The sequence below is a fragment of the Pseudochaenichthys georgianus genome, chromosome 7 (genome assembly GCF_902827115.2).
Source record: "Pseudochaenichthys georgianus chromosome 7, fPseGeo1.2, whole genome shotgun sequence".
Classification (NCBI taxonomy): domain Eukaryota; kingdom Metazoa; phylum Chordata; class Actinopteri; order Perciformes; family Channichthyidae; genus Pseudochaenichthys; species Pseudochaenichthys georgianus.
Genome location: NC_047509.1, coordinates 31,348,293 through 31,374,893, shown reverse-complemented (window position 1 = coordinate 31,374,893; position 26,601 = coordinate 31,348,293). Strand labels below are relative to the sequence as shown.

At 40.2% G+C, this 26,601-nt stretch overlaps 1 protein-coding gene across 4 annotated transcripts in view; it reads left to right on the top strand.

Annotated features, from left to right (window-relative positions):
* The window catches only part of tafa5l (TAFA chemokine like family member 5, like), a 60,395-nt gene that overhangs the window by 9,171 nt on the left and 24,623 nt on the right, over window positions 1–26,601 (top strand). For all 4 annotated transcript variants that reach the window (XM_034086380.2, XM_034086379.2, XM_034086378.2 and 1 more), the window contains exon 2: window positions 6,696–6,845. In XM_034086380.2, coding sequence (XP_033942271.1) covers window positions 6,696–6,845 — 150 coding nt within the window. The remainder of the gene's footprint in view (window positions 1–6,695; window positions 6,846–26,601) is intronic.

Here is a 26,601-nt window from a genome sequence, read left to right as displayed (position 1 = left end):
ACTTTGAATCAGGGTAACATTGTGGAAGCGTATAGACTCCTTGCAGCCTATTTCAGGCAGAGATACTAAGATATTTGTGCTCCAGTACTTTGTCTGATCAAAGTGCTGATATATAGAGCACAGACTCGTGTCTTTTCTCTAAGCTGTGTGGGTTTGAGCCCCTGCGCTGCCACTTTGCACTAATATAGTGTTGTGATTCAGTGATAAGGTCATCAGGCTGCCAGTCAGGGCCGAGAGCCATGTCTGTGTTCTGTATCGGCTTCCTGTAGCCCTCTAAATGTCTGACAGGATCCAGAGCCCGGACGGCAGTGTGGCACCATCCTTCACTTGGCAAGCTCGCCATATGCACATTTCATCATGTGAAATAGAGACGAGGCCAAGAGTCTCCGAGCCGGCGAGTGACGGAAAGCCCCTGTCACATGAATTAACTCCTGTATGTATGATGGAGCGCTGGCCGTGGCTGAGGGCACTTTACAAACCCCACCTCCCCCTTCTTCGCCTTACTATTATCCTCCTTCAGGCTTAGTGCATGGAGCCCATTCATCTGTTCAGTGTTGAAACATGGCAGAGAGCAATGATATCTGATGGCACCTCCGAGCATCCACCAAGTATACAAGGACCCGCCTCGGCAAAGAGAGAGAGTGGAGGGTGGGCTGAGTGGTGAGCAGTAGCGGTTCTAGACCAATTTGACTGGGGGGGCCAGTTATTTTCTGAGAGGGGCACAATAAATGCAGGACGAAAAAGAGAACTAGACAGTATGAAGTAATTGCGCATAAGAAAACAATGCAATACAGTTATTGGTATTTGTTTCAGGACACTTATTTATTTCAGATAGATCTTATAGTTATTACTGTTAGCTTCAGCTTAAGTTATAGTAACATATTTGCACTAACACCATATCATATTTATATAAAAATAAAGGCAATGAACAGTTACATCTCTACTTTACATCTACAATTACACGGATACAATAGTTTAACTCGCCTTCAATTATCGTGGTAGTCTCTCGAAATGTAGGTTTCAATCAGTCTTTCTTGGAACAGCCTCTGATGATCCGAGATGAAAAGTGTTTGTTTTTCGCAAGCTTCAGCCGGACAGTGAAAGTGAGTGCACCGCTCTAATGGGTCCTGAGTGCACCGCTCTAATGGGTCCGACTAGAATGACGAATAACGTTAGTTCCGTCTATTCCGTCATTCAATAAATCGTGTAATAAATCATTTTTCATTTTTTTCACTTTTCATTTTTAGGGGGGCCACAGGGGGGTCAGAGGTCAGTGTTAAGGGGGCACTGGCCCCCTCTAGAACCGACCCTGGTGGTGATTTGAAATATGCCCAGAATAGATACACAGCTTTGCAATTTGTCTGCAACAACATTGTATCCGTCACTCTCTACTGCAAGTACAAAACACAATAAAAAAGGAATATTTTAATAAATAGTGCAACTGAGATTTATAGAGAAAGCTTTACCTGTCATGACTTGACTATATTGTTACTTCCAGATGTTAGTTAAATGGCCATTTCCGTGCCATACTTCCCCTTGCCTGCCACTAATCTTGCACTCCCACTGTTAAATATAATGTTCTAGAGACCAAGGAAACTCAGCCTTAATACTGACCAAAGTGTTGGCCAAGGGAAAATGTGTCATAACGGTGACACTGAAGTAAAGGCCACTAGATTACAGAAATGGGATCCATTATCTCCATTTTCCAATTTGCGGCAGTGACCAGAAGATATTTTGACCCTATGATGTCGCGAAAAGAAAGGTCACGTGGGAAGCATTATTAACAAAACTACACTCATCATCTAGAATATTTCCAAGATGTCCTCTGCTCCAAAAAAGAGTATCTGGAACATCTCATCAGTAATTTGTGTTGATCAGCAACCCTTTTTAACCTTTTCCATTATTACCGTATAGTGTCATGGTACAGAGCAGTTAGCGTCTGACTCGATGAACCTTGACGGTGATTGGTGAATTCCGGGGGATTGACCTAACACGAACTGCAGCACACGTTCTTCTCTAATCTCCCTTTGCCGAGCTGCTCTTATTTCAGTGTCAGCCTGAATGGCTTTCACTGGCAGCTTTCCATTCAAGAAAAGAAGCAAGAAACTACGTGACTTTTTCAGATCATCACAAAGGATCTTTTCCTGAACTTCACTATTCAGGCAGATAAGTTGATATGGTTATCATGACTTCACGTGCATTTATATTGCACTTTATTATGAAATGTGCTCAGTTGAAGCCGAGTCAGATGTAATATTCTCAATCATTAATATTGTTCAGCAGCTTATTGATTGTTTTTTTATGTTCTTATTTGAGGCTGCAACAAACCTCCCTTCTAACTGACAAAGGTGCTATGGGAAATGTGTATATTGAATTAGTTCTTCCAAATGAGTTTTTGAAAGCAGCAAACACCCTTGAGCAATTTACTGCGTTTTTGTGTTTATTTAAAAAAAACACAAAACTATTAACAGTTAATAATTCCCTCAAACGCACCGGGATGGCCTCACTAAAAGACAATTAAATATGTTCCCTCTGGTTTCCAAATGATTTACCCAAACAAAACTGCTGCCTCAACATTAAGCGCTCAATGAGACTGTCAGCATACAAAAGGCCACACAGAGGGTTCATTTTTCATGACATTAAAACATCATTATTACAGCTCTTTTGTTCGCCCATGGCTGCTGGGAAGGGTTCAATGTTATTCATTAACAACAATCATGGCAGCTATCAAAGAGCTACAGCTGCGGTTCTGGGAACAAAGCTCATCTCTTCCCTTTGACAATAGCTCGACACAGGTGTACTGTATGCTAACATTTTAAACCGCTCTTGCTGCTAGACATTCATTCACCTTTTAGTGTTGCAAATACTTGATTTCATCCAAACTCACTCAATTTGTATAATGTTATTCAAATTGGAAATATTTTTCATTGATGTTAATCTCATATGAAGTAAAAAGGGATTACCTTCTTAACTTGCCTGACATGGAAAAGTTGAGATGATGAAGAGCATTGATTTATTAATGATTTCCCCTCCCAAGTTGTCCATTTGCAGTGAAAAACACCCTTGTGGATTCTAAGTTTCCCCAGTTTGTGTAATTAATTCAGAGATCACATTCTGACAAACTTGGAGAAAAAAAAATTGCTTAGCCGCAGCTAAATTCAGGCCATGGAGTCATCCATCAATTTGTAATGCCTGGAGAACTCTGAAGCAATTCTCTGTGCTTGAAAGAAAGTGTAAGAATAGCACACACACACACACACACACACACACACACACACACACACACACACACACACACACGCACGCACGCACACACGCACGCACACACACACACTCCAAAAACGAATTCAGGCGACCTTTCACCTCCACTTAATTAAATGCATGGTTGCAAGATAAAAATGTGAGTTAATTGATTTAGATAAACATTTTAAGTTGCAAACATTAGTTTATAAGTTGTGTTGACGTAATAATGTTGGTAATTACATCAACTTAATATTGTGTGTAATTTGAACTCTGATTTCTGCGTTAATTGACTTCAAACTAAATTCAAGTTGTAGTAAGTAATGCAATTGGCTTGATAACTTAATAGTTCTACACCTTGAGTTAAGGATTTCAAGTCCACTCCCACTCAACATGCCTGGACAAGTTCCCACAGTTAAGACAAATAGAAATATACAGAGGACATTTTAAGGTGAGTGTCGTCATCTTTTGTCATTCAAATACAGATAGCCTTGTAGTTGCACTGTATAGGCAAATTGCTGTTTGGCCAACATTAGCAGCCTTTGAACTGTGAATAGTTCTGTGAGAGGATACAAAGTAGTAGAGGCTACTGTGAGAGTATAAATACTTTGGTTGCTATTGTGATATCGATTTTTATTAAAAATGAATCTCAGTGAAGCAGATCAAGGACATGCTTCTTGAGGTAGGATCCTTATTTAGAGTTGTCATTGAAATGCAAGTTGTTGGCAGTCACCCATTCAGAATATATTCATTTAGGTCATTTCTTTTTTTTCCTTTTTCAAAAATAGCAAAATACAATTGAAGTACGCAGAGAACTATAGCCATCCGCTGCCTTGTCGTGTACCTTGGAGAAAAGGAAGAGGACCTTTTCAAGGAGTTTAGCGGCGTAATTAAAAAATCTTGAAATAAAATAAAATCCATGGGCACAGTGCTCTCTGACAAAAGCACTGTTCTCTGTCAGTTACATTTTGAAGCATATTGCACTCTTGGCCACGCCCCAATCAATAATATCTTAGCAACGTTCAGCATGGATAGGTGTTGGCAGCAATGGCATGGGAAAAGGATTGTGTAACATTTGAAAAGTGGCTTCTGCTCTTCTGCTCCAGTTCAAGTATTGTATGGAACCTGCAAACAGATGAGAAGATACGCTAAAACTTGCACGGTTGTGATTGACTAAATCTGTTCACATGCATTTAAACACTAGGCAAAGTACTCAAAAGCACCTCTGTGTGTCTTCAGGACCACATTGCCATGACGACACACACATGCAGACTCAATAGGTGAAAACAATACCAGCGTTGCTTTAGCAGCTGGTAATAATGGCTCTGAATTCGCTAAGAGTGACAGTTTGAAAAGAATGCAATTACCTAATTCATTATCTCTTATGCGCTAACCTTTTATTTAATGTGCTTCAAAAGGACATGAATATCGCCTTCATCAGTGACCGGTCCACCCAGGATCTGACCATACGATGGCAACCATCGTGGTCCAGGGAAACAAATGAATGAGCAAGCATTCTGCGTTAAATGTGTTCACACTGTTTGAAATAATGACTGTCGGCAGTGTAAACATCTTTGTTACATCTTTTGTCAAAGGGATGTGTGTGATCTGCAGACTAGTGGCCATTGAGAGTTTGTTTGATTTGACATATTTGGCACTGGTTTTAAATATGCAAAGGCCTCTAACTGCGATGTGATGGCAGCATGTATTTGCTGTGTCCCCATGTCCCATGGTAATATGGCTAATGTGTTTATTTATTATTTGTGGGGCAATTTAAATGTGTTATTTATCTTTTTTTTGAAGATTTAAATGAAGCTCAGCGCAAGTTCTTTCAGGAAGACTGGGTGTATAGACATTCACTCCGCAGCTGCATATCATCAGCTCATCACAGGCGTTCTCTTTAACCTATTACATTTCACCTCATTCTCCAGCAGCCAATCAACGAGCTGCAGCCAAACTATAACATGGTTCTCCTCTCTCCTGCAGTCAGCTGTGTTCAGGTGTTTATGCACCTTATCATATGGAATGTGTCAAGACATGTTCAAACAAAATGAATTCTCTCCTGATTGAAACATCATGTGTTGAAATAAACAACTGCAGTTCAAAATAAAAAGTGAATTGCCTAATACTTTTGTTGTGGAATCAATTAATTTCTTTCTTTAAAGGCAAAACATGAAAAAGCTAAGAAAAAAAACTATTGAATACAATATATTTGGAGCAACTTCATTTATAAATGGTTGTCAACTTAAAAACGTGTGTTCACAATGATGGTAATTAAGTACATACAACTTAAAATTCCTTTAAAGTCATGCGGTAAAACTAGTTGGAACAACTTAATCTTTTGAGTAATCAACTTCAAAACTTGTGTTTATAATACCAATTATTAAGTAAGTGGTCATTAAAAACACGTCTGATTGTAGAGGAAAAGCCTTCTCCCCTAACTCAAATAACTTTGTTGCTTTAAGACAATTGCATTAGAAGTTGTCTTAACTCAATAAACATTGATGCAAACTGTTGCGCTGATTTTCTTTGTGCACACACACACACACACACACACACATACACACACACGCACGCACGCACACACACACACACACACACAGCACTGAGATCTCTGAGCAAGGTAACCATGGCTTTTAGACATTCTCTCCATTTGTCATTCACTTGGCTTGAAAATTGGTCTGTTGAAGGACCACAGTGCCCAGCAGCTACTGCCATGTCGACTGAACACACATTATTTCAGCCAGTGGTCCATGTTGCATTAACTAGTTCAACAGTCAAATCAGAAAATGTATCTTTTAATATTTTAAATATAATTGTGTAGCCTCTGGGACGAATGTATAACATATAGTAGCTGATCTCAAACACTATTTCAGGGTATTAACTGTATTGTATTGGGTTTAACTAAATACAAAATCATTCTAACTAAGGTATGTTTCTACAATGCTGTTGTTTTTCTGTTGAACAGTTGTTGAACAGAAAATATATATCATAATGTCAGGGTCTAAATTCTATAAAATTTGACTACATCCATGCCAATACAAAAAAAAAACAGTCACTATGTTTTTACTTCCCTTTCGCATTCATATCTTAGAGCGACTTGTACTGTAGGCTTGTGAACTCTGCAGTTATGATTCACAAAATAGAAAATGTGCTTTTAACAGATTCTTGGAAGGATCTTTGTTTTCCACAGCATCACTGTAAGTCACTTTATAGTGCAGGCAGGCATACTGTATTTAAACTGAATAATCACTCCAACCTGCTGCTTTAAAAGCTTTGAAATCGGTTTCTCATATTTATATTTGAAAATGTAAATAAGCGTATTAAACTGGTCAGTGCTTTAAAACCGGGCCTTGTGTCACACTGCCTGTTCAAACCTTTAGAAGACCAATTGCTCCTCTAATATGTTCATTACAGTCTCATCATACTTTGTTCCTGGCTGTTGTGTTTGGCAGGCCAGTTGGCGGTGGGAACCTGTGAGATCGTGATGCTCAACAGAGACAGTAGTGTTCCCAAACGGACCATCGCCAGGCAGACGGCCCGCTGCGCCTGCCGGAGAGGCCAGATCGCTGGGACCACCAGGGCCAGGCCAGCGTGTGTGGAAGGTGAGTTCAAAGACCTTTCTAGCCTAGGGGAAAGGAAATTATTTTAACAGTTTTAGTCAAAACAAGAGGCCCAATGGCATAAATCAAACCGGGTTGAGAGGGTTACTTTAACAAAGCATCCTGTTACAGTTCTTAATTACCTGTAAAAAAAAAAGAAGTAACCAATTTCAAATAATTTAACTTAAGTGTATGACAGAACCATGTAACCATAGAAAAGAAGAAACCAAGATATTACGTTTTAAAATAGTGTCCTCTGTGTCCTCCTTTTACAAGAAACCAAATATGCTCTTCTTTTATAAAAGCCACTGAAATGTAAAAAAGAGAAGAAATCTCGAGCCAAAACAAGCCTCTGGATTCCAGATTACATTTTAAGATGAACTAATGTATTGTATCGTTTCACTAAGGTTGTTTTAGTCAAAGAAATACAATAAAAGTATACACAGGTTTTTTTTCAACTAATCCATTGTTCACCTAGTGCATTTAAAAATGTATGTAAGCAATGATGAAATGTCCCTCAGCTGGTCCTTGGGAACCATAGCAACAGTCACATTTTCTCTGTAATTGAATTTATTGGAAGCTTTGCCATTTATTGAAATACAACCATTATTATTTCCATGATAGACTCACCATGATTTATCATTCTGGCAGTGGGTCAGCCCCCTCTAATGTTAGTTTATATGGGGTCCACTGCATGAATCCCTACCTCAGACCACTGTATTACTTGCACAGCAGTTTAAAGCAGTGATTAAACTATATTTACTATGTGCATCTATTTAGTTGTAAGCAACTTTTTCCTTTAATGTGCACCATTGGATAACTGCTTTTGAATCAATGGTGAATATGAAGTTGATGATGTACTGTGAAGTCAAGTTATGAATATTTAGTCAAGACACAGTTTAGCACATAAGCCCCTGTAAAATGGTAAATGGTATTTCTTAAACTCAAACGGACCTTAATAAGAGCTTCAGATGCTCATGGGCAAATTGGGCATTAGACAGAGCTACATTAGCTGTTGTTGCTTATTTCTTGTCTTTATGCTAAGTTTAGGTAATCAGCTGCTTACAGTCGCTTCATATTAAACCAACAGAAATTAGCGTGGTAATGGGAAGCTCTTTAAAATATAACATATAAACACATTATAACCAACTCAAACAAAATCCAATCCCAGTTGGAGACACTTTTTGTTAATCCTCTTTATAATGTATTACATGAAATAACATTAAAGTTAAATACAGCAGGGACTAAAAATACACAAAATAAATAGTGGTAATGACATGTAGTATCATTAACTCTGCTACAACAGAATCCACAAGCACTTTAGTCTGACATTTTGACGTAACGGGAACATTGTGAAAAATCAGAACAGGAAAAGCCCAGGTGTAACTATTACCATTATTGATGGATCTATTCCATTATATGTACCATTCTTCTGAACCTGTGTGCATAACACAAATGCCCTACATTGGGCACAGCAGAGTGCAATGCAGTCGCTTTACATTTCCTTTCAGTCACAACCATTTATACTCACCTTATCCCTGCTCAAATACACACATACATTCGTTTTTTGTTTGTCTTAATTGAACAAAGAACATACATAACAATACTACTCCGAACGAGAAGAGATCATACATCCAGACTTTAGCTAATTGCTCCTTTCAATCTGCAGGTACACACAAAACAATCACTTACACAAAACATTACTCAGAGTCTACCACACTAACTATTATTAAGCCGATTACAGTTACAAGAACAAATATATAAAATATTAATACCAGCACATTTATTTGTACCATTATAACATTTCAACTCATTTCAAAACACAAATCACATTCAAATTAGGGTTGGAAAGACTGATTGCTCAATATTCACTTTTTGGGAGAAAAGAGTGAAAGTCTGTGTGTGCACGTTTTAAGCTCAGCAGGAATCACATTTCCGAAAGCAGATTGTGCCTCAGTGGGATGTTTAAATATTCATATAGGACAGATCTTAAGGTTCTGCCCATTTGCTCGGCTGTAAAAAGCTCCTCAATGGCTGAAAAGCAGCGTTTTAAATGATCTTGAATACCAATCATACTTATAAAACAGAGTGAGATTTTCAAAATGTAGGAGGTTGTATTGAGAAGTATATTGCAATGATGGTGATTTAATGATTTCTTAACAAAAACGTTTAAGGCTTGTTTAAAAAGAACATCAATTGGTTTCAACACAGTCTTACTTGCCTGGGACTGGCAGGTTATACAATACTGAAGATATGAGTGTCATGGCTTACAACAAAAGTTTTGGAGACTTCTATTGTCAACTAGTTCCTATTGTGTTTGAGTTTAAAAATCGGATATTTCAATTTTCCGACTATGTTTTTAACATTTGGAATAAATAATTTAAATCGACAAAACATATATATCCCATAAGGATGAGGCTGACATGATAGTCAAGCGTAACAGCGTTTAGTCTCTGAGCTGTACAGCTGCATGAATATGATTGGGTATAACTATGAAGCTTTGAATGAGCCGTCCATTGTAAAGCATGCTGCAAAGAGCTGATGAAATCAGCTGACACAGGCACAACTTCAGCCTTCTACCTGAACCAAGGCAACAATTCATCAATTACATGTGTGCTTTTCCTGCTGTGAGAAATATAAAATGTCCCTTGTCAGATTTTCCTTTCCTACCCATTCATGAATAGTGGGCCAGTAGTTGTATTCTATTAGTCTGTTGACACTGGACCTTTCATTTGTAAAAAAAAAAAAAAAGGTCCATGTGTTACAAGTGATTTTGTTACATACAATGTTTATGTAAGGACTACTCTTAATTGCAACAAGCATGGCTAAAAGTCATAGTAGCTTTGCTAAAGGCTCAAATAAATCCTCCACACTTTAAAAATGGAGCATCTTCAGTAGTATGGAAGTTGTTTGGCAACAAAAGGATCCATCTAAACAGATAATGTAATGTGTACAGTTAGCAGTGTAATAAGATGGGAATAACAACACTTATTTCAACATTTTACAAAGGAGCATGAGATGGAGTAGTACCAGAGCCAAAAACATGTGACGATAACCCTACATTCAAACACTGGCATGGCCCAGCAGCTGAACATCTGACAGGCTGCTTTAATGATGCAGAGAATTAACAATAAAATCACAACGTTAAAGTAAAAAAGTATTAGGTGCATCCAGGTCCTGATTCGGATCTACTTGCATATACTTCCTCACTCGATGATGCTACACCTTTTCAAGTTCAGTGACAATCTGGCTGGTACTTTTTCCGTTCTCCTGCTAACAAACAGACAAACACACCTAGGAACAAACTGAACCGAAAACAAATGAAGTCATCAGACTGTGATTTAAGAAATACCCTATTTTAAGGACATATCGCCTATCCCCATCCTAGACATCGAATAAAAGTCAGCCTCAAGGAAAGAAAAAGGTTAAAAATAAGTAAATGTATAGTCTTCCTTCTTTCTCCATTAAAAGCAACTGGCAATGTAATTTGGTAGTTTAACCAGCGAATCAATAGTCACTTTGCTTGTCTCCCTTCTTGATGCCGTTAAGACTCTGCGACTCCTAACTATGTGATTGGTGTTCTGTGTTAAAACTCCTCCAGTCAGCCAGGGTGGCATCAGCAGTTTGTTATCTCTTTTACCTCTTTTGTTTCTTTCATGTAGAATTTTCCTCTTCCTGTGATGCTTTAATATAATCCAGGTGCATACAGATCTCTTGTAATAGAGTAGTAGTGTGATTCTCATCCACTTTCTAAGATAAGAATGTAGACTTGAGAGCCCCCTCTGTGTTATTGGACAATATCTAAAGTAGGGTGATAAGACCGATGCGTCCATCTGCGACGCTGATTGGATCGCACAATCGCATGCATCAGATGCATCAGATGCACTATTAGTTCCATCACGCCATGACTCATGTTAGCCTTAATCTAATAGCCCTGCCATGAGAGCGCAGTCCCACAGCCGGTGTCACGCTCCCCCCCACACTGCCTTCAACCAGCACTGCAGACGCCTCTCTGTAACACTCAACAGATGCTAATTAACTTACAGAGAGCTATGATTACAGCAGCAGGAAATTGATTATTACTGGCTTCCCGCCGCAGCACACACTACACTCCATTAATAGCCAGTGCATTAAAGATGCAACCTGTTGCTCGCAGGCTCGTTGAAAGGCTTTCTGCTGACAAGTGAAAACGGTATCCATCATCACAAGGCTTTAAAGTGGAAGTTTTGCATATCACATTAAACGCAGTAGCGCTGCCTCTGTTCAGATATCCTCCATGACCTTAAGCTCGGGATATATTCACTTACACTTGCTTTTCATGTGAATTCCAATAAATGCCTCTTTGCCCTTCGAAGCAAATAAACCAATTTACTGACATGTTTATTCATTTGTATCTCCAACTGAGGCTCGGGCATACTCCAGTCTTTTGTATACTGAGCTGTTATTAACACAGCAAGGGCTCTAGGTCCTCTGGGTCAATTTAATATAGCTCATCCACAGAAGCAGCGAGGATGGATCACTGCCTTTTTGAGATGAGTGGTGGTGGACTGGTGACCTTTTAAGGAAAGTTGCATCATCGCTGACTGACTGTTGTGAGTAAGCAAAGGTCAGGAAACCTGTCCGAATGTTGAACTCTCTTCTTCCTCACTTTCAACACATCAGACGCAATATTGCTTTCCAGTGAGTTGATATTAATAAATTAGTTGAGAGTAAGATAATTACCATCACCTTGTTCTGGTCAATGGTCTGGTCATTTCAATGCTTTCGCTTTCACCCGATGATATCAATTATTTCTGTTCTTTCTGTACTTCCAGTCAAACAAATAAAAGCTGCACATTGGAGGTTTGCCTTGCTCCCCACATGAGAAAGTTCAAAGTCATGTACATTCACTGTGATGTGGGCGATGCCCCCTATCAAGACACATAAAAGGAGAAATCTCTCAGCAGTGTCTGACTGCCAGACACAAAAGACCTGGTATTACACATAATTGTAGTGATTCACAGGATTCTAGATAAATACGTAACTGTTGTTTGGCGTTTTGCCTTAAAAGAGGTAGAAACAGGAATGCATAAAAAGAGATGGGAATGGAGAAAACGTTTCAGTTAAGAACCAGTTCCACATTTTCCAATCCATCAGAACTGCACGTCTCTTAAGGTTGTAAATTCCTTTTGATTATGTTGGCATGTCTCTCAGAATGGCAGTGCAAGAGTCATGGAAGAATGATTGAGTGTATTTTATTTTTGGCTTATTGCCTTTGACAAGAAACATTGTGATTTATTTCAATATATCTAGGCATGCATGTTTTTTTTTCTCTTAAAAATTCACTTTATATTTGTTATCCAAGTTTTAAAGAAAAGAAACCTTGTAATATATTATAACATTCTAATGTTATGAGGCCGACCTATTTACATTATGTTTAGATAATACACAGATAGGGAGAAGGGGTGGGATTCAATAAGTGTAAACTTCTTCCCACCCCATTTCAGATTTAAGTAGATTATTTGTTTATACAACATTTAGAATCAGTAATGTTTTTGTATATACATTTGACACTGATTCATTTTGTATTGTATAATAATTCTCATGTTAAATTTTTGTATTATTGTTTTACACATTCTAAATACATCTAATCAAATCAAATCAAAAAATCAATAATCAAACACCTGTGTTGATGCTAAAAACCTATGCAGGCCTCCTTTTTTTCCACGCAGAAAATGTATCATGAATCAATGAAGACTGATAAGCAGAGTCAATGATGACATTTTAAATCAGCAGCGTTCCCGGTTCAGATCCGGGCGTTTTTCACTCTAAGGCTGGAGCCACACAAGGACAATAACGCAAACGGACCGTAATCATTATCAAAAAAGTCTTCCGTCCACACGCAACAGGCAGCAGAAACGTGTCCATTCACACGAGACCGCTCGAAAGCGCTGGAGAAGCTGTAGTACATATGCCAGGCCTGTAAGTGGCGCTGTACTCCTGCCACAAAAGCAGCGAAGAAGACTTCCTGTGCATGGTTGCCATGGTTGCCCTTCTGTTTATTCTCCGCTGTGGACGCTCTGGCTCTTTTTCTCCCTCCCCGAGGCAAGCGTTTGCTCCTGCTGTAATTCTCTCCGGTAGTCCACCAGCAGATGAAAAACACCCACCTCTCCGCCTCTTCCAAGGGACGAGGGGACCGTGCGGCAGAGTTTCAGTTCGATTTTTTTCCGACGGTCAACATGTCCGTTAAAGTTTAAATCTTCCGGACAAAATTAGAAAAGTGCCGATCAGAGGTCTTCTTTGTTATTTATTGAGCTTCCAAACAAATTGATAACGACTATATATAATAATATAAGAATAATAAACGGAGCCTCTCTTTTCCTCCCCCTCTTCTGACAGCCCAGCAGCTGATCTCTGAGCAGGAGAGGCGGGGCTATTGCGTCATCATTATCAGGAAATGATCGTATAGGCGTAAACACGGAGCCGTTTGCCCCCCCAGAGCGTTTCGTTTGCAGATCTACCCACCTTGGGACCCGTTATCGTTATCTGTGTTTCCATGTCGGCCTCGTGTGGCCGAACCGTCTATATGATAGTAAACTGTAGCAGATACGACCGTTATCGTCCTCGTGTGGCCGGGGCCTAAATCTGTCCTTTCAGGAGTATGCATTTCCATGTAAAAGACCCAGTGTGAAAACTAATCTAGGAAAGTAATGTTGGACTTAAGGCAGTGTTTTTTCGGTTCAAGTCCCCGACCAGACCTAAATATGGAGTGTGGATTGCTACTTGGAGAGGTCCCAGTTCACCTCCTACCCTGCCGTGGTGCCCTTGAGCAAGGCACCGGACACCCCCCCAACCGTGGGCAGTGGGAGCTGTGCAATAGCTGCCCACTGCTCCTACTACTAGGATTGGTTTTCAAAAAAAGGTGTGATGTGTGCTCTGCATGTATGACCATTAAAGAGGAAAAGAGACAATAACAACTTCACAATATGTTCTTAACTGCCCATCTTGGTTTGTAGTGGGATGAATGATGATAATGACATCAGATTTTTGTATGGATGTGAAATCAGAGAAAGATTCTTATACTGTTCCATTGCTAAATAGAACCCAGGAAGGTGGAGTAGAAGCTGCCAACGAGCTTCTGTTGGGGAAAAAAAATCTTCCAGCTAAAAATCACAAAACTGTAATCTGCTTAGTGTGCCATCTTTAAGTCTCTGCCACTAGAATCCTGATCAATAAGAGTTTAGCAGGTGAGGCAATATGCTGATGCTGATATGATATATTCAGCATTCCTCCACTTTAGTGGGATTGCAGCCTGCCAACACCCTCGACAGCTCCAGAATAAGCCCTGTGGACCGCGGTCAAGACATATTAGTTTGAAGTCATTTTCAAGGAAAAGGGGGATGTGTTCCACTAACACAGCGTTTCTCAAAGTGTGGGGCGCGCTGCACTGGTGGGGCGCAGAGATGTGATAGGTGGGTCGCGGGGAAAAAAAAATATTTAAAAAAAAAAAAATTCAAAAAAATGTTTACATTTTTTTTTCACATTTATTTATTATTTATACACTGGTGGAATATCAAAACAACGACCCGCCCGGGGTGCAAAACGTATCAATGAAAAGCGACCCTCTACCACACAAAACAACACCTGTAGATAACCCAATTTGTGTTCTTTGAAATTGAAAAGGATATTGCATTGTATTTGTTACTTTCGTTGCAGTTGTATGTCTTAAGTGTAATTTGGCATGCTTTTATTTTGAAGGCAAGTTTACGCTGTTGACAGTTGTTGTTGCTATGGAAACAAGAAACGTTTCACAGCGGGCGGAACTTGTCATAAAGTCCGCGATAATAAAGCCCACCCATTTAGAGGGAAGATATGATTGGTCAATTGTACTGTCATTTGACATTACTCTCGTTCAGTTACTATAGCTGGCCCTCTGTGAATTCATAGCTGGACGTCCAACAGCTCCTGTCTTCACAGACTCGCAGAGAGGAGCTTCTTTCATTTAACCCTTCACATTCAAACAGAAACTGAATAGGCAGATTCAAAGGATTTATTTCTTTGGAAATGTTATTTTAAATACAGTTTAATCAAGTTATTTTTGGTAAAACTATTGACAAATATTACTAAAAACATATTTTAAAAAAATATATAAAGAAAAATATAATTTGTTTTAATGTTTTTAAATATTATTTTGTAGAATATCTTAGGCCCTCAGAGACATGCTCGCCACTGGTAAAAATCTCTCATACACACATGTGAAACGCTCTCACAGACACACACAACAGCGTTGCAGACGGGAAGAAAAGCAATGTGGAGCGAGAGAGTGAGAGAGCAAGAGAGAGAGCACACCTTTATCTATTTAATAAAGTTGTACAAAATAAAGTAAGAAATCATTCCAATGTGTACTATAGGACAGTAAAAAGTTTAAAAGGGGAGTGATTAGTCAAATATGCATAAATAAAAAGAAAGAATGCTAACTAGGTAACATAAGATAAGAATAAACAAGTTTAAATGATTTGTTGTGATCATATTCTAAAGATGTTTGGATTATTGAAAAGTATACAGCTCCCTTTCATCTGAGTGTTGAGAGCTGTATCCATAAATTCATGTTGGGCTCAAAGTAGGGCTGCTCGATTATGGCAAAAATCATAATCTCGATTATTTGGGTCAATAATTGATATCACGATTATTAAAAACGATTAACCATTTACTTTGAAAAACATCAATTTATTGAAGAAAATAATTTGAAAAGTATGTTTTTAACAGTTGATTACCCTGAACTTTAAGTATAATTCAACTGAAAAACCTATTTAAAAAATAAATAAAATCGTTTTATTTCGATTGTTTTTCTCATAATCGTTGCAAGCCAAAATCGTAATTGTGATTAAAATACGATTTAATTGAGCAGCCCTAGCTCAAAGTGCACCAGATTGATGCATTCAACTTCAACATTTAAAAAAAATCTTCCTGGGGGTGCATGCCCCCGGACCCTCGAGGATGTGATGTCCACCACCAAATAAAGCAGGTTAAAATAATTAAATTGCATACATTTTATTTTAGTAAACACTGAAAACGGGTCCCACAGACCCAAACAGCACTCAAAGGTTAAAGGTAGCATATACTAATGTTAAAATGTGCTAAATATATTCACTGCAAAAAAACAAAAAAGAGGAGTAAAAGTAGCCCACGACTTGTTTTATTTTTTGAAAGTAACCCTCATCCTAAAAAAAGTTGGAGACCCCTATTATAGAACGATACATTTGACAATTTTAAGCTTGGCCTACCATTTTATTGGAGCGATGAGGAACAGGTGGGGCTTGAAAAGGCCCACCTGTTCAAAGCGGGGAATGACAGAAAAAGTTTGAGAACCACTGCACTAACATGTTACATACTCTAACTAGGTTTACTTGTGTTTTGAGGTAATACTGGAACAATTACACAATTACCTAAAGGTGTCAGTACATACAATCATTGTTTTTCTGAATGTAGTTTTAAAGGACACTTGGTCCACATTGTATATATATGTACAATGTAATACATTACAACACATTGTAAAAGGTTACCAGACAGCTCCAGCAACATCTTTTAAGAAGTATAAAGCTAGCCTGTTGATTTACAGGATAATAGAAAATGCATATAAACTAATTAATGTAATATTACTGTTGCACAAGAAGACAAGACCCACATTATGTATTGAATTGATTGCTTTTTTTTAGATATAAAAAAAGGCCTCCCACATCAAGTCAGCTGCTAATTCCTTCTCCCTAAATGACTTTGAGGATACATCGAGCCGGTCCTGTACGTAACATTGTTGCACTTGATGTCATTTTACACAATTCTATAATTTCTGTGAGTACAAAAAGGAACATTAATGTCGAAAACGAACTGAGCTCTACTATATAGGTTGGTATGTAGTCTATCCCTTTAGTATTAGTAATGTGAGCTGGATGCAGCATTAATTGGGCTCCTGGATGACTTTTCTGTATTATTAATTCAACGAGTGGGCAGTAATGGATGTGTATGGAGTTAGATTTGGGTCAATATTCTAGCGCGTAAAACAAGCTACTCACGAGCGGAAAATGTGCTTTTACACGCGCATAAAATGACCCTCGCGCGCAGATTAAACCCCCGCGAGCGGCTCTGCGCCCGCGAGTGGCTCTGCGCTCGCTCGTGAGAGAGACAGCCTTCTTGCTCGCTCGCGGGAGTGTCAGCCTCGCGGAGTCTGTCTACGCGCGCGTGAAAAGTTTCTGGGATTTTGGAGCGGAGCCACTGGATTTTGATTGACAGCTGCAAGAAAACCCGAAGTTGCCAGGTTTGATAAATGCCTGCACTACCAAGAGCCGAGGAGTGACGGCAGCAAAATCAGTTGGACGAGATTGAATGGTAAAATTGTCCATAAAAAACTATTATATTCGTAAAGTGTACAGCTAATATATATATATATATATATATATATATATATATATATATAACAATTTATTTTATATAAAACAATATATTTTTGAGTGGGCTGTATCTGTCGAAAATTGCTAGCTACTGTCTGCTGTACACTCTTAGAAGGGATGTGTCAAATATGACACAACATGTGTTGAATTTCAACACACCTACAGAGTGTGCTCAGGGACAACACGTGTTGTGTTTATTTATGTGTAAATCATTTTTACACACAAAATGTGTTACATGCCCCTAACACACAATGTGCACATTTTACACATTGTGTGTCATAAATGTGTAACCAAGATGAACACACTCATTTGTTATTTCTGCACATTTTGTGTTATATTTCTTTAACCAGAATTAACATTTGATTGTGTTATATCTGCACATTGTGTGTCAATGACGATTACTGGAAGTACCAGGTGGTGGATATGGTTTTTATTCAAAAAAATTGAATGCAAGAATAAATTCATTGGACATTTATTTACAAGGATTTCATTAGCACAATATGTCATTAAGAAAATAATTGTTAACATTTAAAAACATTAATATTTTTCTAATTCATCAAATGTTGACAGAATAGATCATTCATAAAATCACACCTAAAAAAACCTTATACCTTGGTTAAAACAAACTTAATCTTCAGCAAACTATTGTTGTAAATGACTTTCAGCTGAGGGAATATAGTGATGAGACTCTTCACAAGGACCACCTTTTCAGTGTTGGATGGATAATTAAGGATTAAAATGAATGACAAGTGAGCTATTTATTTTTTATTTTTCAAAAAGAATACAAAAAGTTCTAGCATACAAATATTACAAATGCGTGATAATAAAGCAATTGGTTATAAAGAATGTCCTTTTGTATCAAGCAAATAATTTTTTACAACCAATATATCACTTAAATGCAACACTTATATATACACATATGGACCACTTTACCATTCAATCTCGTCCAACTGATTTTGCTGCCGTCTCTCCTCGGCTCTTGGTAGTTCAGGCATTTATCAAACCTGGCAACCCCGGGTTTCCTTGCAGCTGTCAATCAAAGTCCAGTGGCTCCGCCCCAAAGTGCCAGAAACTTTTCACGCGCGCGTAGACAGACTCCGCGAGGCTGACACTCCCGCGAGCGAGCAAGAAGGCTGTTTCTCTCGCGAGCGAGCGCAGAGCCACTCGCGGGCGCAGAGCCGCTCGCGGGGGTTTAATCTGCGTGCGAGGGTCATTTTATGCGCGTGTAAAAGCACATTTTCAGCTCGTGAGTAGCTTGTTTTACGCGCTAGAATATTGACCCAAATCTGACTCCATAGATGTGCCTGTTTGCAGTGATGTACCTGAACGCGTTCAATGAACGATCGTTCATGAACGCATTCATATTTTGGGCGAACGTGAACTGAACGTACTGTATTTCCGCTAGATGAACGTAATTGAGAACGCGTTCATTCTCAGCGGTGTATAACGGCGTTCAAAAGTGCGTTCATTCTCAGCACTGTATTATAACGGCGTTCAAACGTGTACCAGATTTCATATGCCTTTCAGCCGAAAACCCAGTTAAAACACACCGTAAACAGGCTTCAAAATAATGCGGAAAACCACCCAATTTGGCAACAGCAAGCTGCCTGTGACGCGTACGCGCCTGTCACCCCTGGCTGTCGCACTAAAATATAAATATACTAAATATATCAGACTCCTCACAACAAACAATGTGGAACCGCGGAACCGGCGAGCATTGAATGAATGAATGAATGAATTAGTATGGACGAAGCCGAGAGCAGCTGCAGCAGCACTCGCTCAGAGTGAGACTCTACGGCAGGGGTGGGGGGCCTCCGGGCCGTATACGGCCCGCGAGACAATTTGGTACGGCCCTTGAGGTAATTTATAAACACACGCAAAAAATAAAAAAATGAAAGAAATCTAGACCGCAAAATAATTAAACAAGGAAGTGCCTGTTTTTCCTGGCCAAGATCAGGGTCCTTGAACACAACACGAGCCTAACGTGTCATCACGTGGTATATGTCTCGACTGACAGGGGTGCAGTTCTGACGGAGAGCACCAGAACGCCACTTCAGAAATGGCAGAAAGTCCATACACATGCCGCAGTTTCTGCGTGTCTGTGTCTTTAGTTGAAAGCCCAGTGGCGATCTGCTCATCTGTCATACAGTCAATAACTTTGTTGTTATCATTAGCATCTGGTTAGCTAGCTATGCTAACGAATATAAGAAGCTTTGTCTACAACCAGTGAGGTAAAGGCACATCTTTATATGATCATTATAGTTATAAAAAAAATAAGAGAATAAAGTAAACAGGTATAAAATACTATATGATAGTTATTAATAAAGAAGAATACAGTTTGAAAGTGGAGTGATTTGTCAAATATCCATAAATTAAAAGAAAATCTGCTTACAGTTGTGTTTGGGTGTTGAGAGATGTGTCCATAGCTCTCCTAATGTTGCTCTCAAAGTGCACCAGATTGATGCTTTTAACTTCAACATTTAAAAAAAATCTTCCCAAGGGAGCATGCCCCCCGGATCCCCCTAGAGGAGGTTAGGTCCCCCCCCCCCCCCCACTTAAATCATGTTCACATGAATAGGAAACTAAATACATTTGCACACATCTTGTGTCCATATCTTTCTGTTTTGGTGGTCACGCCACACCGTGCACGTGCATGCATACGCGAGTCATGGTGAGATATCTGGATTAAGAGGTTGCTTTTTCTTTGCACAGAATGAAATGAATGGGCTGTGATTTTAGTTTTTTTAAGCAGAGGTCAATAACTTGTACGGCCCTCTGAGGATATTGTAAACATTGAAATGGCCCATTAACATCGTACAGGAGACAAATAATAGCTCGCAGCAACATATTGAAAAAAGAACTATGAACTATAAATTAGTTCATTTTTGAAACCATGAACTTTAGTTCAACATTTTGAATTATGAACTATGAACTGAACTAGTTCATTTTAAAATGTGTGAACTGTGAACTGAACTAGTTCATGTAGAAAGTGAACTTTCCCAACACTGCCTGTTTGTATGCCTGTTTATACATTAGTCACGTGCGGTATCTCAGGTGCTGCAGCCTGAAATTACACATCTTAACACGCTTCTCAAGCACTCACACTGCCAGTTATTGTGATTGGCATGCTTTTGGCAGGGGGGATTAAAACTTTGAATAACACCTTCTCCTACCGTGTAGGTTTGACTGAGTCATTCCTTCAATAGAAGACCATCAGTTAACTTTACTCTGGATTTTGCCCCATGCTAAGGTAGGGAACAGAACATAGGATATATACATGTTCATGTTCTTCTTCTCTGTGTACAGAGCGGTGCTTGTGCCACTGATGTTTGACCATGTGTACAGTTGACCTTTCAGAGTGCATCCAGGCAGCAAAGTTAAGATGGCAGAAACGCATCTGCACATTAACAATCAGCAGCAACATCTCATGGATTTGAATGACTTTGCTGTTTCCTGTAATGAATAGAAACAAAAATCCTGACATAGCCTTTGGAACAACAGTCTGCAGCTGGAGGTTTAAGGGGCCTATTGGCAGTATTTCCACACTTCCATAATGAAATACCAACAAGCTTATAAGCCCCTCAGCGAATAAAGTTTGTTATGACTTACCTAATAATCGGTTGACTGATTGGCACAGATGGTGGTTCTTGCGGCGTGACATGTTTACTCTGTTATTCCTTCTTTGTCTTAATTCACTGAACAATCCCCCACTATGCGACAACTGCAGGGTTTTTTTTTCAACCAAAACTTATTCTGTTAGCGTTTTTCAGGACATTTCAAGCTTTTCTGCCCTCTTTTTGTGCTGCTGTGTGTCACCGTTGTGCAGGTTTAGTCTGCTCACTGTACACAGGAGGATTATGTGCTTTTCCTTGCTTGTCTCCCTGCTCTCACTCTAATCTGCTCCCCGACTCTGCCTCTCCCTCTCCCCTTCTCTCTGCTCGGCCTGTTGTTGCCATGCCACCACATCACACTGTAATCTTATGAGACTTGATGGCCACCCTGATAAGAGTCTGCAGGCTGCGGGGAGACTGTCTATTCACTGGCTGCAAACTTCTGCTTTCACACCGTGATTATTGACACTAAATTAGCCACAATGTGATGATTGAAGGAGATTTAGCTTTCTTCAGATTTATAATTCAGACACGCAGTTGTTGTTGTTGTTGTTGTTGTTGTTGTTGTTGTTGTTGTTGAACTTGTTATTTACCTCAGCTGCAGACCTTGATTTGAAAGAAGCTCTTTCATGACAAATAATAAATAAAAACCAATTACATTGCATTTCCCTATTTGCTGGATCGGCTCTCATTTTATTTTGCTGTTGATGTTTGCTGGTAACAGAAACTCATCACACCAATGTTCACCTGTTGTCTTGATATATTAAGTATATTATGCATCTAACAGAACACTGTCAGGTCATAACTGACTAACTTGTTGCTCTATTTCCTTTCTCTAACAGCAATAATGTTTTCATAGATTGATTTGTCTGTAATACTGTTAACACTTGGTGACCATATGTAGAGTTCCATTGACAGTAGGCGACTTTGACTACTCAGAAAAGAGCTATATAAATGTAATGTATTATTAATAGTAGTAGCTAAAAAGCAATTACAATAAAGTGTAAAGAAAAAAATGATCATATGTTTTTTCAGCTGATCCTACAACAACGGATATTTTATGGAAGTTATGTTAAATGATTCTTGTGAGTTCTCCTACAACAGTTTGGCGACACAGTGCGTGTTACTAACCCTAACCCTGTCTGATCAGTTGGTTAAGTTTTGGTAAAATTATGTATATGACATGCAGTTAATTTGGAGGGGCCCTTTTATGCTTTTTAAGGGTTCTCTTTCCTGTAGTGTGTTATCCAGGTTTTTGAGCATTTAAATAGTCTGCAAAGTCCCCTCAGAGGGAGTTTCCCTCCCACACACTCCCCCCTTGCCTGAAACACCTCCATTGTAGTCCTTTGTTTTCTTTCGCAACAGTGTGACATCACAACGTAACACTCGCGATTCTATTGGCTAGCGCTCCAACACATTGTATCTGTAATGCCAAGGGGCGGGACATCTCTAAGCAGTTGACCAATCAGAGCAGACTGGGCTCTGGTTTCAGACAGAGGGTGAAAAGAGGTGCTGCAGCACAGGCAGTATGAGAAAATAAAACACTTTTTGAACATTAAAGCAGGGAAACATGCAGCATAGGCACAAATTATGAACCTGAACATTTGCTTAATAGGACCCTTTAATTACATCAATGTTTACTTTTGGTATTGAATGGGACACAGCTTCTATTTCTCCTTTAATTATGACTCATCCATTTATCATACACAACTATGTATACTACATCACCAGTTTTCCTTAGAGGCAGCCCCGCTTGTCCTAGCTTCCAATTACATGTGCTATAAACAAATGATAGGGAATCACTTTGTTGTAGGAATTAGTACAAACGGTGAATGAGAACAGTCTTATTACTTGAATACTGGCTTTAATGTGTGACTCTACAGAGCAACTAAATGGCTTCTCAGTTTCTAATCAATGGAGCCAAAATGTTCTATCAAAGTCAGAAGCAGTAAAACCAAGCAATTACATATTTCAGATGAAAGTGGTAGTTTTTCAGCCCAAAACAAATTTCTGCAAACAGTTACATTTATTTGAAATATCAGAAAAATCAATATCTCTCGCAGGGTGTGTGTGAGTGGGATTTTGCATGTGTGTCTGTATTTAGCTTTCCACTGCGCAACATTTTTAAGTCAGCTGCAAAATGAAAATGAATTACCTTGTTAGGATTTCGTTACTGACAAACCTTACTACAGTATGACTGAATCACTTGGCTGCTGGTTTAAAATGTGTTTAATGTGGGATCTTTCTGTTGTCCTAATTAGAACTGAATGACCATCAGGCCTCTGGTAGCAGGTTGTGTTGCGTAGCACGACAGAAGGCTGAAAATCTGGCCACTACAATTTCATCCACAGTTGAAGCTTAATTAAGGTCAGCCAGAAAGCCTGTAAAAACCTGTTGGTGTTTCTGGAGCCTGGCTAAACTGGTTGGCTAATCTTGTTTTTGGGACCATTATCACATTTCCAGAAGATACTTTATTCTGTCTTTTAGTTCAATGAGCATACTTCTAGTGTGTCTTTCTGCTCTTTGTTCCTCATGTAAATGCATTTTACACGAGTGCCTGTGGCTTCAGTAAAAATGTCATGCAAAGGCAGAGTTACATCAGACAAGCAGTGTGTCTGCACGAGGACTACTGTGGAGCCTCCTGCTCCGAGTCTCGTCTGGCAGCGCTGTGTTGTGTTGTGCAGGGCCGGGCTTGGCACTGTGCGCGAGGGGACAGATGGTGTTACATGTGATCTTGTTGGAGGTCCAGAACCGGAGCCCAGCAGGGACCCTGGCAGCTGACGAGCCTGGCCCGGGCCCCTGGGCTCCCAACAGGGCCGCCAACAGGACGGGGCCACCCAGGTGTCAAACCAGACAGACAGACCCCCGCTCCCTCTATCCACCACCACAGCCAGCTGTTTCACCTCTGTTGCTGCTGCACATCAGGAGAGCATTACACAACAGGCCTGAAATCATGTTCAAACAGAACATAATAAAACCGCAATAATTATCAGCCATTCACATAATAGCAGCATGTAACAGATACTGTTAAATGAAATATTGCAGCAGACAGCTTCAGCTCAGAAAATGGTGTGTGTGTGTGTGGGTGGTTCTACCAAATATGCTTTTTAATTGCGTCCACAATTTTGCGTGCCAGCTTTTTAGACAGGACAGGTTTGACGAGCTCATAGCCAAAATGCATGGTTTTGTAGCTGCTTGTGTTATTCACAATGTCCTTGTTGTTGGCGATGCTCTAATCCCGACCAACTCTATGAGACAGCCGCATGGCTTACCAGGAAATGCATCAAGTCATCATGGATCAAGTCACACTGTCATGGATGGCATTGAAGAAGTAACAAGGGCAAGCGATCGAGTGCCTGGATGCCATGGCAGCAGCTGAAAAATGCATTTATTTTAGCCAAGCTCCGCGACTTTGGGCTGGCTGCGTCTGATGCACTCCGCGGTTAGTCAGCACTCCTGCCGCTCTGCCAGCTCAACTTTTATTCCGTGCCCTGAAAATTGAGTTTTGCTGGGCCTGTAATGTACTCAAAACTACATCTACGACTGACTGATAAATCTACGCTTTGTCGCGCCTGAGGGATGACTGTGAAAGTGAATATTCACCATGCCATGTGCCGTGTTGAGAGGAAGGCCACTTTCAGAGGCGCGGGAAGGTATTTTGAGTGGGGGTGCTGAGGTGCTGGACTCCAGTGAACACTATTACGGGCACTATAGAGCACGCACAAAATCAATCCCCACACGCAAACACACAGTACACCCGCGACTGTTACAATGAAGGCTCAATAATCAGCTCATGGCATATAGGCAGGGGTAAAGTGCTTCTTTTTTTTTTACGAGTGGGAAGCGGACCTCACCTCCTCTAGGGGGGTCCGGGGGGATGCTCCCCCGGGAAGATTTTTTTTTAAATATTGAAGTTAAAAGCATCAATCTGGTGCACTTTGAGAGCAACATTAAGAGATCTATGGATACATCTCTCAACACCCAGATGAAACACAACTGTAAGCAGATGTTCTTTTTCTTTATGGATATTTTACAAAATCACTCCCCTTTCAAACTGTATTCTTGTTTTACTGCCATATAGTGTTTCATAACTGTTTTTCCTTTATTCTCTTATTTGTTTTATAACTATAATGATCATATGAAGGTGTGCCGCGGAAATAATCTTTTGAATAATTTGTGACCAAACCGTTTGAGACCCACTGAGATAACTTAGACTAAAGTTAACTATCTAAACACTCAGAGAGTCCTTTAGCTCACCTGAGTCTCTCAGTCTGAGAGGAGAGCTCTCCTCCAGCTTGTTGTGGAACCAACAGCAACAGCTCCGTATGTCCGTTAGTGCAGCTAGCTAACCAGATGCTAACAACACGGTCCCTGCTGCTGGCACCGGTCCCTCTCTCCCTCTCTCACACACACTAAATACGCTATGTCCGCGCGCGCACACACACACACACACACACACACACACACACACACACACACACACACACACACACACACACACACACACACACACACACACACACACACACACACATGCCCCTTTCACACCAGCGCCTTTTCAGCTCCGGCTCGGAGCTAGAGCCTGAAAAGCGCTGGGTTTTCCAGTTCACACCGGAGCTGCGCCGGCTCTTAGCTCCGGAATCCGCTTCATTTCCAGCTCCAAAAAATTGTCGGTCCAGAGGCAAGAGCTTTGGAGCTAAGAGGTGACGTCGCTTACGTCTCTCTTACGTCGAGGCGTGCAGGAAACTAAACCCACCTCCCATGGGTCGACTGTTATGCCTGCCTACAAGCAGTAGTGCCTATAAACACACTTTATAAAGTCAGGCAACACTAACCAGGCTTCGTGTGATTCTGTTTATTTGTGCCTTACTTTTACCATCCGTTCGCTGTTATCGATCATTGTGGAGAGAGGCAGACGTGTTGTTTTGTATTATTGCAGCTATCGGATGCAAGTAGTCAGTTTAGCTTCGGTTGCTATGCTAACATCACCCGTTTTATACCAGAGAAACTTTCATTACAGCGTTGTGATACCAAACAGTGTCAATTCAGACTGACACACATTCACTTAGGCTAAGGGGAACTGGGGATATGCATCAGCTGCTTGTGTGAGTCGGACAGTGAATACTTTAGAGCGGCCGCTGCAGTGTGAGCTAACCGGGAGCTAACGGGAGAATACACTCCTGTGGAAGAGCAGCACTGCAGCGGTCGGTAAATGCCGCAGAAACACATTAATAAACAATGAACCACGGCACTCTGGAGAAAAGTATAAGGTTGGAGAAGTCGTTATTCAATTTATTCTGGCTTCGTGTGATTAAAAGCAACACGATCATCGACCCGACGCAGTTGTTGTTGTGAGCTGCCGTTGGGGGGCAAATCAGCGATGTAAACGGTGACGTCATGACGCAGCAAGGGCAGCTCTGGGGCGCCAGTGGGCGGTGTGCACAGAGCGGGAGCTGAAAAGGGAAACCCGCTCGGAGCTAGAAACTGAAAAGCGCTGGTGTGAAAGCCGCAACAGAGGGTTTGAATGACACAAGCACACTTTTATTTCCATGCAACTCTCTGATTGGTCTGGTGTCTTGCCTCTGTTGCATTCACTGAACACGGGAAATTACAGCCCTGCCGTCCTCTCGAGTGTCATGATGAGGTTCATGTAAAACACGGTTAATGTATTATATTATTGAGGTAGAATTGTCCTCAAAAAACATTCGGGGCAGGCCCAAAATA